This window comes from Teleopsis dalmanni, chromosome 1 (genome assembly GCF_002237135.1).
Source record: "Teleopsis dalmanni isolate 2A chromosome 1, ASM223713v2, whole genome shotgun sequence".
Classification (NCBI taxonomy): Eukaryota; Metazoa; Arthropoda; class Insecta; order Diptera; family Diopsidae; genus Teleopsis; species Teleopsis dalmanni.
In genome coordinates, this window is record NC_051846.1 from 7,035,862 (window position 1) to 7,054,060 (window position 18,199).

The 18,199-nt window shown below is 30.1% G+C and overlaps 1 protein-coding gene across 1 annotated transcript in view; it reads right to left on the reverse strand.

Annotated features, from left to right (window-relative positions):
• Nucleotides 1-377: 377 nt before the first annotated feature.
• LOC119686081 (division abnormally delayed protein-like) overlaps nt 378-18,199 on the reverse strand; it is a 152,449-nt gene continuing 134,627 nt past the window's right edge. Inside the window, exon 2 of the mRNA XM_038100581.1 lies at nt 378-535. Coding sequence (XP_037956509.1) covers nt 378-535 — 158 coding nt within the window. The remainder of the gene's footprint in view (nt 536-18,199) is intronic.

The window sequence follows — 18,199 nt, forward strand, 5'->3', positions numbered from 1 at the left end:
TCAAATTAGATGCAAATTTGGTATGAGTTGTAAATAAAATTTTAATTTTATTATTGGCGTCCGAGATTTTCGCAAGACAACCATAAAAATTCGCAATAATGATGTTTAAATTCAAATTAAATATCAATATTAGTTGTATACACACATTTTTTGTTTTTTTTTAGTTATAAGTTTAAGCATTTAATTTTAAGTTAAAGCCTTTTAAGCCTTGTCACTTAAAAGGAAGTCATAATTTTGTTGGCAATTTCAGAAAGAATTTATATATTTTGGCACGTATTTTTAATAATTTGCATAAAATCCAAAAAAATAAAGAAAAATAAAATAAATTTTAATATTAAACTTTTGCATTTAATTTGGTTGTTATAAATACACAAAACTCATTTGCACTTACCCTGGAATAAATTCGCTGTAGATTCCAGAATGCCGCGCAGGCTTTCGGTGTGATGATGCAAAAGGCGTTCAAATTCAGTGGTCGCTTTGTGTCTGAGTTCAGTTTCTGTGCTATTAGCACAACAATTACCACCACAGACGGCACCTAAAATTACAAAAAAAAATAAGAAATTTTAATAAAATTAAAATGTTGGTGAACATGTCACAAATACTAATTATATATTAAATACTAATTATTATTTAACTAATAAAATGTGGACAGATTTGGTGTGAAATATATAAAATTTATTTTATCATATATGTTGACAAACAGTGGCGTAGTAAGCCAGGTTTAGTTGACAAGGCGCATCTCAATACAAATATTAATACTATGATTCGGCGCCATTGTGATACCCGCAAAAGCGCTAAGGGAAGTATTAATACCAGGTGTTATTTGCATTACAACAACAGCCTTAGCTTAGTTTAACTATTTGATCTTGCAGCTGAACTTTAAAGACTGCGTGTCTCTCTTCGTTATCTCTGACATTTTAGTAGAGGAACAATCTTTTATATATTGAAGTCACTTCATTTGCAGTCCAAGATATATTCAATGAAGGTGACAGTTTCTACATAGTTGTCCACAGAACGAGATCATTGTTGAAACTTTATACATGATATATGTAAGCAAGTGCAATTAAAGTGCACGACTTAGGTTATACATAATTTTGTAGTACTCTTGAAGATTTTTAACGCCGGGGTATATATTAAGGAATCAAGTTGGTACGAATACAGTCTTCCAAATGTTGAAATGTTTCTAATTTATCTTATCTATTGAGGCCCTATGCTCCAATGGGAGGTATAGGAACTGATGGTGATGACCGTTACCTAAAGTTATGCCTAAATTTAATATTTTGAACAATAATCTGACTGTGTCATACATACACATTGCGCCATTAAATTGCAATCGAAGCTGTTGCACTTTTAGACCTTTTGGCTTGAACTGCACTATGGCCATATTAGAATCTCAGTTTTACAAGCCGCCCTAACTGATATCTAAATTTGAAGTTTAGAACATCCTTCGATTATAAGTTTATAATTTCGGTCGAAGTTAGAGAATGAAAGAGAATGACTGGCAGTTTGGTCTCTTAAATTTTTAAAAATTTGTATATTTGGAAGGTCATTAGAACGCACAAGTGAATCGTCGCTCTCTACTAATTGTTGAGTTTACGTATGACGAACGTGATAATTTGACTGAATTACTTTATTTCCAAATCCTCCTGTTACTTCCAAATTAAAATTTCAAAGTACATTCTGCGGTTCCTTATCAAAAATTCCAAAATTTTCAGACATTTAAAAACAACTTCATTTAATATTTTTTTCAACTTTTATGAACATCACAGCTTTATTATGATGTTGTTTTAAGATTATGTGACAGTTATGAATGAGATACTTCGTCATAGCCAACTTTCGTCCGTGATTGGCGACAAATTGCAAATTGGAAATCCATTCTTGTAGAAATGTCAAAATGGCTGATAATGTGTGTCAAGGTAATATCCATAAAATCCTTTTAAGTTCAAATTTAAATTTTTTCTCTTCGCTCTGATGGCAGATTGCCAAATATGCAGTAGTACGTGCAAGTGATAAAAAATATGGTTTGACTTGTTTTTGCTATACTATACTATATACTGTTTTTGTTGTTTTGTTTATATTATAGATTCATTTTTATGGCAAACATACTTTACGAAGCATATTGAGATATATATTTTCATAGATGTTTTGTTTATACCTATGATCAATTTACCATTTTGAAATAGATACCCGGGCCTATTCAAAGGATAATATTAGATCTCTGGTTTTATATTGACGTTGTTGTTTTGTTTGATGAAAAACTTTTCAAAGGAAAACAAAATCTCATCCACTGCATCAACTTAAATAGCTTAATTTCTTTAAGGGAGATTTTTATGGAAAGAAAAGTATAGGTTAAAAATAAAATATAGGTTAAGACATGCTCAAGTGTGTTGCATTTTTTCATACCTAAAAAGTCATTTCGTTCCCTCACAAAAGAAAGTTGAGCACACTGAAGTAATAAACTGCTTTTATGCGTTACCTACTCCTATTAGAAAATGTAAGTAAAAACCGCAAAGGTAATACCATGAAAAGCGAGTTTCTGCACAAAAACATTTCTGAAATGATGATGAAAAGATGTTTTTTGCTCGACTACAATTTCCATTTATTGTATACCAATTTGGGGCGTTTTGTGTTGTTGTGTGCACGCGTCAGCATTGTGCATCGATGGCTCCAACATTTCGTTGCATAAAAGTTTTTGGTCCAGATTTTGACTCCAAAACAACTAAACTAAACAAAAACTGAGGACGAAATAATATATGAAGACGAAAAAAAATAGCAAATAAAAGGTGCTATGCTTGCTCTGCGGCGGTACATCCGTATGCCATGACGTTTGCTCTTGCAACAGAGTTTCCTCCTTTGTGAACGTCTTTGGAGCTCGTATAACGCTGTGTCATGGTCGTGTGTGTGCTCTGTACATTGACGTTACCATCCTGCTCAACCTTATCTGCATTCATATTCACATTCTTATTCTCATAGTCATCATGCATATTGGTATTTGGCAAATGTTGTTAGTTACAAAAGCTAAAAAACATCAGATTAAAAAATTTTTTTCAGCGGTTCTTCGGTACGCTTATCTGTTTCCTTTTGACATTCTTTTTATGGAAGAATATTTTTTAGATATATCAGTGTGTGTTCTCCAAAAAAAATGTGCATACTTTGCAGTGAAGTTTTTTCAATGCGCTTTACTATTTCAGACTTTCGGACGCCAAATACATTCAATAACCATCGGAAGAGATGCTTATGCTCTGCAAGGGAATTCGATGACGTACGTAAGTGTTCGTAATGTACGTGGAGTACGTAATTTGGCACGTAAATTGCATTAAATTTGGTAGCTTTGCCCCAATTGTCCTTTCGACAAAAACGATTCAGACAAAAACAAACCAAAAAATATCTTCTACTTGTATGTGCATTCCAGATATGAGACCAAAACTCTGTTCCACAGATTTGAAGGACATGCGAGCGGTAGATAAACACACAAACACTAACATTTATAAAAGTTGGCACTTTCCTAGCATGGAATCGTTGACATATTTGCCGTATAATTTTTTATTATACGCAATAAATATTATTTGTGGAAAAAACAAATTTTTCACTGGTACTCATGCAGTAAAAGATATTTATTATCTGCAAATGGAGGTCATTTTAAAGCTTGTTTTCCATGTAATTGAATATAAATTAAAATAAATTTAAAATAATTTTTTTTCATTTTCATGTAAATTCAAATAGAGGTAACAATATTTAAATTGAATGCAATAAATATTTTTAGTATATGTTTATGGGAAAATTGATTTTTTACTAAGTTCAGCTAAGAAGTGATAAATATTGTGATCAATAAAGAGGTTGTTAGAAAAGAAGTGAATTGTTAAATGCTAAATGTTAAATAAATAAAGTTATGTAGATGTACCATCAAGTAACCTGCTAGCAATTTCATCTGAAAAGAGGCATGTCTTTTCAGTTAAATAGATGAATTAATGCTTGGATTGGTAACTACATTGAATGTGGCGCCAATTGAGTATTTTTCCAATAATTAAACAGAGATTAAGTTGTGGATCAAATTATTCTGTAATCAGGCTGCGTATATCATGGATGTAATAATGGTAAATAATAAGCCAATATAAATTGATCTTAGACTAAGGAATAGACCTCACAAAATATAAAAAAGGAGATCTCAGAATATTACATACGATATCATGAAGCAACATATTTTATATATCCTGTATATTATTGAATGAGGTTGAGAAAGTGATCTTAGAATATTAAATATAAGATATTATAAAGTATGGTATCATGTTTTACATATCATGATGACTATTTAATGAGCTTGAGAAGATGTCCTCAAAATATTAACACACATTTTGTGAAATTTGCAAATTTTGCAAAATCAACTAGTTGGAAGTCTAATATAGTATGAATCAAAATTGAGTTGCATTAGTTTCATTTGTATCTTTGAAAATCTGTCAAAAAAAATTCTCATAAATGACACATATCATCAAAAATATCATGTAAAAAATTATGAAATTTAAAGTTTTTGCACTACAATTAGAATATATGTATAATATCTTATGATATAAACATTGAGCAATTGCATCGTATTCTTTGTGTGCGTACTATTTGGTGATCGGTTTAAACATGTGTTGTTTGTGTTTTTATGATGTTTTGCTTTGTATGTGCTCTGTCAAAACTAATAACTGTTCTTGCAAACTGCCGTTTACATTTTCTACATGCACTATATCTATGACAACTTGTGCCATAAGTTTGCTAGAATGCCAGTGAGCATAAATAAGAATAACCGAACAATTTTAAGTAAATTGTAGGAGGCTTTTTGTTGACTTTTTGCCTCGGTAGGTTGACTGAGAGTTCGAGTTAGTATGCTTTAAAATCGATACGAAATTTAGCTTTTCTTTTTCATTATCTTATTTTGATGTTTTGTTACGAAATATAATTTTGATCGGTTTCTAGAACGAGAAGCTAACTAATCATCATTTTCTTCTCATTATATCATTCCGTGTTGAAACATTATTTTAGCGACTTATAGATGATTTGCTAGACTTTTTTTATAACCGATAGCAAATACATTAAGCTGTTTCTTTTTATTACATAATGTACCTGCTTCTTGTTTAGAAGGATTATTGTTTAATGCCATGGTCAGGATGGAAGGGGCTTTACAGAGCTGAAGCCTCATTGAATTGAACGACTACATTTACTAATATATACAGTCTAATTGAATTGATGGACTACATACACTAATATGTGCATTACCAATGCATGTTAACTATTTAAATTGATGTAAATTGTTTTTTAAAGTCTGGGAATTATCTAAAAACCTCTTCCGAAGTAAGTCTAAATCGTCTAATTGGCGTATATATATCTTATACATTTTAATTCTATGTCTACTAAGAAGGCTTAGTCGGTATTTTTTTAAAGATTGGTATTTTTAAAAGTGAACTCTATTTTATATACATATGTTAAGTTAGATGACATCTCTAACTACGTTATTACTTAACTCTAAAGGCTTATGTATTTTTGATACTTCTATTCGACTGTCAAAAAATTTCCTCCAAACTGTTTATAAAGTCTAAAATTTAAAGTTTCTTCTCTAATAATATTGTCTCTATTAACATCCGTTGAATTTCTGGCATAATTCTCTATCATAACAAGTTTGCATTGAATTTGCCATGACAGTTCAAATTTCCTTTAAAATAGTTTACAACAAAAAAAAGAGTATAAAATCTGTTACAAAATGAAGTTGTAAAAATACAAGAAGAAAATAAATCGCGGTTAAACTTTTGACCAAGTTTTTTTCCCCTATGAAAAGTGGAGCAGTAAAGTTTACACATGCAAACAAAAACATTTACCAGCAGCAGCGGCAGCACCAACATCATTACTAGCACCATCACTAACGCCGGCACTAACAGTCACTGAACATACATGCAACAACCATAGAAACAATGGAACTACGAAAGGCGTTGCTGCTCTACACGCTGCTGACTTCCTGGCACAGGATACGCTCTCATACATGAGCATGTGCTACATTGCAGCACTTTTAGAATTTGTATTTGCTACTGGTTTGTGTTTGATTTTCATGGTTTTTAACAAATTTTTATAATATTTTCGTTGTTCAACGTTCAGTTTAGTTCAGTTCATTTTATTTTAGTTTATTTTGTTATTACTTTTATTATAGTTGTTATTGTATTTAACAAATATTATGTGTGTTGCGTGCATGTACGCTGCAGTGCGTTCAGTGCATGTGTGTAGTGTGAGCCAATAAAACTACTGCACAGTGGCAAACATACTCCCAAACAGATGCTTTGCATATGCACAAAACCACAGCAGCAACTGCCGCAAGGACAACAATGACAAAGACAACAACAATGGCAACGACAAGGACAACAACAACAGGCAAAAACTTTTGTATTAAATAAAGTAAATGTTGAAATTGCTGCAGCACAAATTGAAAAGTTCTCTGTTTGCTAATGTATTTACATGAAATTGGTTTCTTTTGTTGGCTTTCGATTTTTAGGTTTTTCCTTTTATTAAACCCTTTTTTTAATTTTTTTTTGTATTTTTTTTCTTTGCGAAAACCAACAAAGTTAAGACTTTTGTTTAAATTTGCTGGAGCGAAATTTGTTGCATATGTGGCGTTGCTGCCTTTGATAGGTGTGTTACCACATGATTTCAATTATTATGAAAAAAAAAATCGAACAAAAATTAAATAATAATAAAAAAATTACTTGAAATAATAAATTTTCTGATTGAACTTTATTTCAGATTTTAGATTTCAGATCAGGGTGTTGGTCAACTGCAGTAATTTGCATTGCTGCAGGTTCAAATTAAAAACAACTTTTCACACTGTTTACCTTCTTTTTTGTTGGGTCCTATTTTAGATTGTTTTAAGCGATTGTATTTTGTAGATTGCACCTTTGGGCATTAACTGTTGATTGTAGTGATTGAATTTGTAATATTAGTAACAGTGAAATGAGTTTGCATTTGCTATACAAATGTTTGTCATACGAATATATAATTTGCTTATTTTTGAAACGTTTGTGTGCTTATTTTATTTTTAAATAAAGTTTATAACTGTTATATCAGAAGTCGAATCGATTGACAAATTTTATTTTGATTATTAATTCATAAAACATAGAGATACGCTTTTATAGACAGAAATAGAGAGCAACATCAATTATACTAAAAGTAGGCTTCATATAGTCTACTCAGTGGACGTTTGGCCTTACGAAAGGCGGTTGCCTTGAAAACGGTACTAGTTTTCTTATATATCTACATGTGAATTTATAGCTACGGGTCTTAACGTTGGTTTAGAGTACTATTGGACATATTAATACATTCTATAATTATAATATGATTATGGATCCATATTCATCCATATTGAACTCTTACTGAGAATTTTTTTTTATATTTTTTGATTAATACTGTTGGTTATCTCAACACTTAAACCATAAGCATCTTTAAAAATTTTGTTCCCAACAGAAAAATAATGGATACTTGTAGATGTATTCGGTTCCTTAGGTGTTTCTTAAGCGCACCTTCAACAGGTATTATGGTAAGTAGAATTTAGGAGTATTTGCGAGCTAGGTAGAAATGTCTTCTCTTCTGAAATAATTTGATCGGTATTTTTTCTTTTTATATTATCCAAATTCTTAACATAAGGTTATATATAATCCATTTGCAGAAGATGTATAGTATATAATCATCCTTAAATTACTTATATTCAAAACGGCCAGTTTCAAATTATTTTATCTCGAACTAAATTTAAATTCCACTTTAATAAGGCAAGCAGTTTTGTACAATAATATATGGTAACTTAAGTAATTGCTGTCAGTAGCAACATAACAGCAACTCACCATCACCAGTTGGTAAGTTCTTGAAAGCATTGGAACACTATACGTAATATAATATAATAGCTATTATTAGGCTTCTCCTGCGAAGCAATGCACAATTGATAACATAAAAAATACTCGACAGTGACAAAAACTGTTCTTTGAGATGTTAATAATTTCTCATATAGCTTGTTAAGGTATACTGAAATTGATTGCCAAGGAAAATCAACTACATAATGACAGAGATATGCCTTCAATCAGAAAAAAGAAGTATGAGCTTTCTATAACTTGTGAAGACTCCTCTTTTTTCTACTAAAAATAAAAAAAATTTTGATAGTACATGGTAGAAGTGTGCTGTGATCTCCAAAACATTGAAGCTTTTTTTAAAAAATCTATAAACCTCTTCAATTAGACTGTATGATAAGAGTAGTTAATATAAGTTTATAGTAGCTGAATTAATACCTATTGTTATTGTTTATATCTCATTTAAATTTTATTATTAGTTATTTTTGTAAAGAACGGTCTATATTGTTATAATTATATGATTTCAAATAATATAAAAATGTATGTATATATTTCATATTATTTGAAATCATATATTTATAACAACACGTTCAATGCTGATTTATTGACTTGGTAAGGAACAATTTTAAGTATACTAAAATATACGCCAAAAACCTTCTATTAGTACGTTTGCGAAATTCCAAATAGAAAACCAACGACAATTCATTTGACGATCTTCTTCTGCCTGACGTTCTTTCTGTAGCCACCGAATTCGTTCTTCCCGCTTTGCACGTTGTCTTTGCCACACCACTTCTCGATAATAGCTCAAAGGACGTCTAATCTGTTGAGGTCTTTTAAAGCATTTTTCTCCCTCCAGTGCCATTCTTATGACATGGTCATAAAGTGGATGTCCTGGGCCATAATCACGGTACATAAATTTTTTCTCCATTGTATTATCTGTTGTACATTGGATTTTCAACTTGAAATGGTTTTTGTTCAACAAGTCAATGGTTTAGTAAAGATGTTCTTTTAAAAATTTTTTATTTAGAAAATAAAATATAAATTTAAAATTGAAATATAATATTGTTATAAATTAAAATGTTAATATAGTATTGACTACTAGGTTAAATTTAAAAATTCTGGATGTTATTAAATTATGCTCTCTAGAATTTTTGATTTAAATTGTGACTATAGTATATGCTGATTTATTAATAACAATGTCATTTTGTGGATGGAAAGGAAACTGTACTCTATTTCATATGTAAATATCTATCATTAGTTATGAGAAAATTCAAAATAGTCATAGCTTGTTTCTTAACTCAAATAATAGAGTTGTCATCTTTTCAAATTACGGACGTGGTAAAGTTCATAAAATTATCAGTTCGGTTCCACTTTAGAACGGGACACCTGAGTGTTCTTAAATGGCACGCTGTTTGTCCACAATATGTTTGAGACTTCAATCTTTAAAGTAGTTCTTTAGGTCTGACATATTGGCAAAATTGCAGAAGAAGTGGACAAAGTCTCAATATATTACATTTTATTCGATCTTATTCGAATTGCGTTATATATAAAACACTTAAAGTCGGCCGATGAAAAAAGTTATCATTGTTAAATCATTGTTTAAACAATCGGAAAGAGTATTTTTGCTATATAGCAACTTTTTTATAAATATATAAATTACGGGGCAATATGTTTATTTATGTTAAATATTTAATATATTTATCTTAAAGCTGTCAACCTAAGTTAAGTATTTTAATTTATTTATTTAGTTAATCTTGTTTTGAATTTATATTAATTTTTTCTATATTTGATTTATTTAAAGTTTATCTGGTTTATTATAATATTTTACGGATTATAATTCAATATAGAGATGAGGCCTTCGGCCACAACTTTTTGACTGTCTGATGTTGAACTGGTCCATTAGAAGAATAATAGGTATAAGGATATTACATTATATTATATAATTATTATTATATAATAAATATAATGTTATAATTATTATATAATAAGAAACATTTTGACAATTATTTAAGGTGGTTTATTTGTGCTGGCAATCTGTTAGGGTCAATTGTTATAGATCTGTCATGGCACGGAGTGTTTTCGCTCTGTTGGAAATGAGTACTCTCTTGATTTCAATTTTTAAAATTTATTAGTGTACCATCAAAATTATTTATTTCTGCAGTATTAATATGTTTACTTATACCATTTTTGGTAAGCAAAAATTATATTATACTAAAACTTAAAGTTTTTATAGCGTTCTCCTTTCCCTTTTTTTGAAATATTTATATCTTTGCGCATTGCCAATATAGACAATTGCATATCCATTTGCTTTGATGGCAGTAATGCAAATGCATTAAATTATCCATACCGCAATAGTGAAAGCCACATAATGCGGCGGTGTGTCGGTTAAGAGGTCACCGACGGGCTTAAGCAGTGCAAAGTGTCAACTGCGGTTTTAAGACAGTCGATGAGAACTGCTTAAGTTCACATTTGGCGCATTCAGCATATTCCGCATATTCCGCATATTCAGCACTTATCATTACACAGGGCAGTCCAATGATATTAGACACGCATTAACGAAAACTGCAATTGACTAAATATGCATTTCGATCGACCAGCACGTACGTTCAAAAGTGCATTACTGCATCAAATTGTGGCTTTTGAAATAACATTTGGTGATGCAAATTCGTGCAACAAATCATTAAAGCTCAGTGGTCTTCCATATTAAAGTGTTGCGGCCGGCATGTGATTGAAGTAGCAAATTTTTTTCTTCCATTACATGTATTTAAATTTAATATCTGCGTTTAGTTTGTGTTTTCGGGCACATGTCATGTGACATGCGGTATTGTGTGGTGTGTTGGTGTGGTGATGTGATATTGTTTTTGCCTTCGACGCAGCTGTGGCATTTTGATTTAAATTAAAGGGTTGCGTTATGCTTGATTTTTTGTTTATTGCATATATAAGTACAAATTCATATGGAGGCAAATACACACATGTGTGTATCTCAGTTGTTGTTTTCGGAAATTTTGTGGTTGCTTTTTCATGCCTGAAATTTGCATATTTTGCTACCCCTTGCAAATGGTTCAGATACTGTGCACTTTGGTGTACAAAGCACAAACTGCCTACCTTGCAGTTATGTGTTCACGGCATTTATCCACAGCAGCGCTTGTAATTTAACTAATTATGTTGTTGGCTTAATTGAAATATAGCAATTTTTTTGCAGTCTCGTTTCGACAACATGCTATGCGCAGTGCAATCATTCATGTATTGTATGGTAAAATATTTCAAAAACTGGAGTATGGACGTCATGTAATGGACACAATATTGGCTTACATAGTAGCGAGAAATATGCAAATTCATGTTGGCTTGATTTAAGAGATCTTTTAGGCATGACCACAACTAATGGAATAATATAAGCTGCAGGATTACGGTTCCTTTAATATAATAGATTCATAGTACCGGGAGGGACTTTATATGGCATAGAAATCGATTATCTTGATAAAAATGATTCTAAAGGGATGATGAATGTTATGTGTTACCATGTGCTGCATTTTTTGACGTTTACATATAATATGTTGACGTAAATTTAATTTTTCATAATTCTTGAATAAAATTAAGTTTTTAAATACAAAAGGAATTCAATATGTACATTTGTTTTTGAATAAGTATTACATTACTAACATCTTTACAAACACGTTAACATATTTATTGGATATATTACTGTAACATTTTACAACTCTGTGTTTGATTCTTATAAATTTAGGCTATCCTTAAGAATTTAGTTTATTATGTTTAAGAATTTAGTCTATGCTTAAGAATTTAGTTTATTTTTAAGAATTTAATCTAATCTTAAGAATTTACTTCATTCTTAAGAACTTAGTCTATTCTTAAGAACTTAGTCTATTCTTAAGAACTTAGATAATTCTCAAGAATTTAGTCCATTTTTAAGAATTTAGACTATTCTTAAGAATTTAGTCTATTCATAAGAATATAATCTATTTTTAAAAATTTGGTTTATTCTTTGAATTTATTCCATTTTTAAGATTTTAGTCTATTTTTGAAAATTCAGATTTCTATTTTTCAGAATTCATTATTTCTTTTTATTTTTACTTTTCTTTTCTTAAATATTTTTTTTTCTTCTTTCTCAATGTCAATAAAAATCACCACTCTTGCGCTCCATCATTCTTTTCTATAGAGCAGGATTCTTTTTGGTAACATACCCGTCAAGATTTCCGGGCAGATCTATTTGATTGGCAGCATTTATATTGGCAGCATTTTTTACCAGCTTTCAACAGTTTAATTTTTTTAATAATTTCATTTTCCTATATTGACCAAATTTTTCACCAAGGTATAATGTTTAAGGGCTCATATCAGAATCAGTGGTAATACAACGCTTCAATATAGCATAAGAGCATCGGGTGTTTATATGAAAGTAGTAAGGTGTATGATATTTTGGGCCAAGTTCTGAAGTTTAATAGCCATAAGGAAAAGTACCATAAGGAAACATTCTGATCCTAATATCATAGGATTTTTACACAAAGAATCTTACGTCTGCCAGCAAATAGCATGATTATTGTTTTGGCATATTATGCGTAGATACAACAATGCAAACCAGTTTCAAATTTATCATATAAGTCAAAATATACTTCGTTGGGGTTGTGGTAGTGAAGATAGAAAGGTTATCTTCTTTTTTGTATTGAAGTGCTTTCTCCGTGACATGTTAGGAATTGTGGTTTATAAATTAAGTTCTTGTAGATATAAAAATATAGGTAGATTCGTTACAGTAAGCTACATAGGCAAGTAATCATAGAAGTCAGATATTCTTTGAATTACTTGACCATATTCAACGTTTGAACCGCACATCATCGAATTGACAGCTAATAAACATAAAAGATATTTTAATGATTTTATTAAATAATTATAAATATTTATATTCAAACTGTTGATTAATTTTATGGTCTCGATATAAATCAATGTAATTACATTTTTGTGTTAAAAAAAAGTTTTTTCCTACAACTATTCTCTTAAAAATTTATTATTACTCAACCGCAACCATTAATAACTGAAACTTGTTTCATTATCTTAATATATAAAAGTATTAAAATTGATTTTAATTGTATTTCGAAACAAATTTTATGGACTCTGACTAAAATCAAAGTTAATTACAACATTCATCAGACCAGTCAGCTAGAATATTTAATGTAAAATGTAAAAAAATTACCATTCTCAATTCTCACTAAAACATTCAATAAATTTCAAAGTTTATTATTTTGCGACTGTCTCGAAGGACCCAGCGTGTATTTTCAGCGAATGTAGTTCATAGCAGTATCTATGAAATAATTAAAAGCTAATAGCTAAACATTTAAACAGATGTTGATAAATGCCCATAAACAATTAAAAGCCAATAATGCCAAATGCTTTCAGAAATAAAACGGAGTGGCTACAAACCGTACGGGAGTGTATAGTGTGCACTATTGCGGATATTACTGAAATATATAGGCTGTCTGTGGCATACATAGTCAAACTCCAAGTTGAAAAATCAATTTGTTTATCAGAAATCTAATAAATTTCAATTTAAATCTAGTTTACATTACAATTCATTTATATTTATTTATATTTATTTACATTTATCTATATCTATGCTTATGTGAATGTGTTAACAAGTATCTGCAATGTAAATGAGCGGTTCGTAATTTTCGATAAACAAATACCATTTAATTTAATTTAATTGAGAAAATTATCCAAGGGCCTTTGTGTAATGTACAATACACAACAACACAAAAGTATAACTACACAAAAACATAAAATGTTGCGTAGGATTTAATTACGCAAATGCTTTAAAGTGTAATTAGAAATCAAGCCACTGCCACCCGTCGTTGCCTGGTAATATGGAGCGTTAATAGACCCTTGAGCATTTATTGACGTCGTGTGTGTGAAAACATTGCATGGCTACAAATTGTCTACTTGGTCAACGGCAACGGACTATTAAAATGTTTACACTAAACAATAAATTAATTCATTTAAATTAAATGACTCTTTCAGTGGCGGCAAGCGAAGAATATGAATGAATTTTATATTGCGAATTTGAATATTTTATAGCGCAATAGAAATAATGCCAATGATATGTCATATCAACAGAAAGCTTTGCAAACATATTGTTTACTATGTGACACAGGTACTTTTTTATGGAATATTTAATGACTAAATAAATTATCAACTAAGACATTTAGATTACATTTTTAAGCGACTTTTGTATAGAACATAGAGATTTCTTTATCAGTGTTAGTGCCGTCTGTGGGTCAGTGAGATGGAAGAAGGTGAAGACCTCTCAATGCACTGTTTTATATACCCATATAAAGGACAATAATTGGCTATATATTAACTACTGATCAGGCGTTTAGAAGAAAATCATATATAAAATAAATTATTTAATACGAGTAAATTATTAATTAAGAATTTTATGTGCTTTAACAAGAAAGCTATTTTGAATAGAGTTTACTTGATTAAAAAAATGCGTTTAAAACTTAAAAATATCCTCACTATATTATATAATTACAAATAATGTGATTTATTAATATAATGTCAGGCATAGTTCTCATTACAAAGTAGCAGTACTTGTAAAAAATTTTTAAAACAATTAAAATACCAATTTGGTATAAAAGCACCAAAAGTACTGTTTACATTGTAGTGAAGAAATTATTAGTAGACTAAGAATGTCTTGAGTGTCGAATATGTACTAGGTAGTCTTATAAATTTATAGGCCACTTTATATGGTATATATAAAGAAAATCTCTCCACAAATACTACAAAATTAATGAAGTCAATAAAAAAGTTCACATCTTCAAAACTGATTGTAGAAACTTATTTAAAATGATTTCCGAATTAGGTCTAGGTAAGCAGCCCTAATAATCCATTTTTGAGTTCCACCCTGCGGTAGCATTTCTGTTCAGTTGCCTCTTTTTCGTATGTGCTTTTTTTAGTGTCATTATAGTCTGTTAAGTACTTCCTGAAACAAATCACTCTACTGCTAGTTTGTTGACAGCATTTTCGTGTATTTTCTTCGTTCAACACCTTTTTCGCTGAAGCATCGTCTGTTATCACGACATGTTTAGCTCTGCAAAACCACTATTATTACAACAGTTTTCATTGCATGTTAAAATTTATACAACTTATATTTAAAAAAATTAGTTTAGAAAGACAGTATCCACTTAAAAGTTATCCCACATATACCTATATTAATGCGGATTAATGTATATTGTCTTACCTTTCCCTGTTACCTATTAAATTATAGTATAGTTAGAAATTACTGTAGGATAAGGCTCCAGAAAGCAACTTTTTCTTATTTGACATATTCGGTTTTTTTATTATTTATATTATACATATTATTATATATTCAGATATTATATTCAGATAATACTTTTTATTGATTGTGTTTTTTATTAAAAGGCTAGCTCTTATAATTAACCCGGATCAATTTGAAAAGTGAATGCCGGTAAAAGATCCATATGGAGAAATATTTTCGTGCATTTCAAGCGTTATTGTGAACTGTACAGTTGAGTTATAATAAAGAAGAAAGTTATCGTAACTACTTAGCCCACATGTGTAGGAGACGTTGCATTAAAGGGGTTGAAAACAAGATCCTATACATAGATTCGCTTGGATTTTTGGTGATATGAGTTAGATTGATGGAGGTTTAGGCTTATGGATGGCTGCATATCTACTTAAGTTTCAAGTTCGCTAATTGTTCAGGTGGGTCCCACTGTCCATTGCCTATCACCTATTGGCCTATTGCTTCACTTTTGTGAATTATTAATTACAAAATTATTTATGCACATTTCACGGAGTCAATTAATTGTTATTGTTATTGCACATATAACTTGCCTGTTGAAAAGTGTAGCAATTTGCACATTCCTTTATAAAAAAACAACAATAAAAATGTTAATTTTTATGACAGTAATTACAACAAATTAAAAGGTTTTCAGTTTAATAATAAAGTAAAATTAATTGCAATGTCATATTCGAAAATGAAACATTAAACACCCTGCAAAAATGAGAACAATTCCCATTGTAAGTTTTGTTTTTTTTTCGTTTTTTGTTTAATTTTTGTTATAAACAAATTAATTGACGCTTTGTGTTTGTTTAAAACAAATTAAACTTTTAAGCAGATTAACGACGTTAATTTAAAATGTTTGTATAAATTTAATCAAGCAGAAAATTGCAGGCTAACTTTTTGTGGTTATTGGGGCGGAGGTGGTATTGTATATATTAGTTCCGCGGCTACCTCTACCGCTACTGGCACTGGCAGTGGCTCTGGCTCTGGTACTGACACTGACACATTGTTTTACAGCGTTGCCGTCACGTCAGTTTGAAGTGTTGCTCTTGCGATTTTGGGTCTACACTGAGTGGAAAAAGTGCGTGGTATGCTGCACGTAAACATTAAAATAATGAATTTCTTTGAGTTGAATTAATTAAAGTGAACAATTCATTCTCAGCTTGCCCACCCACATCAAATTATGTGGCAACACAAAAGATACACAACCCCACACCACACCACACCGTACCACATACTGGCTCTTCTTCTCCGTAATTATTTATTTTAAGACTTGTTTAATTTTGCTCTTAGGCATAATTTGTAGTTATTTACTTTAAATGCAATTAAAAGTATATTTTTATCTTCTTGTTGATTAATTTACAATAAATCGAAATGAAAATTTCTCAATAAATAAAAAAATTTTCAATAGTTTTAATTGACTTTGTTTAGTTTTACTTGAGATTTTCTTAAATTGCGTTTGAAGTAAAAATGCAAATGACTTTGCGAAACCCCACCTAAAAAATAATTTTTTTTTTTCTGAGATTTTTCATATATCATTTAATTTTATTGATTAATTTCGATAAAATACATGATAATTTTATTTAATCATCGCAATTAGGGTGGGTCTCCCACAGCAAATGCATATAAATACATTTCATTTTGTTCAAGATAAATATTTATAATATTTAATATTTACAGTTTAGAATAAATATTTCAAAAGGTTGAATTTTAAATCAATGAAATTAATTTGAATGCTAATCAATTGATATCTTGTACAAACACGAGTTCCAGTATACATATAACATATGCACTCAATTTAACAATTATTTGATTTAATGAGAATAATGTATGTACTATATATGAGAATATATACAGGGTAGTTTCAAGTTATCAGACATTAATGCGAGAAAAAATTCCTTAGTAAAGAAAACGAAAGAAATTTTATGGAAGACAGTGTTATCCAATTGGATTTTCCGAGCATTCGAGCTTATGATCTAGACCGTACATCCAGCGCCTCACACAATCTGCACAAAAGACTTTCAGAGCAGATTTCTTATCTTTCATATGGTCTACATTATCTGTCCATCGTACAGTACTGAGCTTTATTTCTGTAACTGTATTCGCTTTGAGGCAGATCGCGTACATTTCGTAATTGTAGTTTTCGGATGCATTCTTCCTCACATATGAAGCCATTAACTCTCTATTAAACATTTCTTTCAAACGTTGTTAAGAACACAGAGCGCTTTTTTTAGGTAAGCAACTAAATTACGGGTTCAAATGTGAGTACTACTAAGATCATTGTCTTATACATATAGCAGGAATTTGGGTGTTATGGAGAGGTGAAATATTTTCAAAAATGTAAATAAAATAATATTGTAGCATTGACGATAGAACAGCAATAATTGTACTTTATATTTTATAATGTAGTTTAGTCTTCATCACTTCTCACTCATCACTTCACCACTCTTCACTTCATCACAGCAATACTTTTAACTCGCCCCACACTATCCGGATTGTTCATACAAAAAAAAATTTTATATAGTAAGCAGTCAATTTTTACTTGGCATGTTTCCTATGTATAATTCTACTCTGACTATGTTATCATAGGTGGCCGTAAAGTCAATAAATAGGTGGGGTGTAGTGAGATATTAAAATTTCGACTTTATTCCGTCGCTTGCTCAGGAGTTGTAAGCAACAGAATAAGGTATTGATATATATGAGAGATGATCCAAAAAAGTTTTACAATAATTTTATGACATATGAACTTATCAATATCTCAAAATAAATCAATATAGAACCATCATAATTTATGATTCTACCTTAGTATAACGATTTATATACTTTTAAAGTAAATAAAGTAAATAATTTAAAGAAATTTATTAAACGAAATGATTTAAGGTTTATGAATCACGATGAAGCAAGAAGTTTTTATTATATTGACTTGTTTTTAACACGGTCTATAAATAGATAAATAACGCTCTCTTCCATAGAAGAGTTTTTTTTCTGAACTGCGGAATTACAAACCATATTGTAGATAGTTAAAATGGAGGAG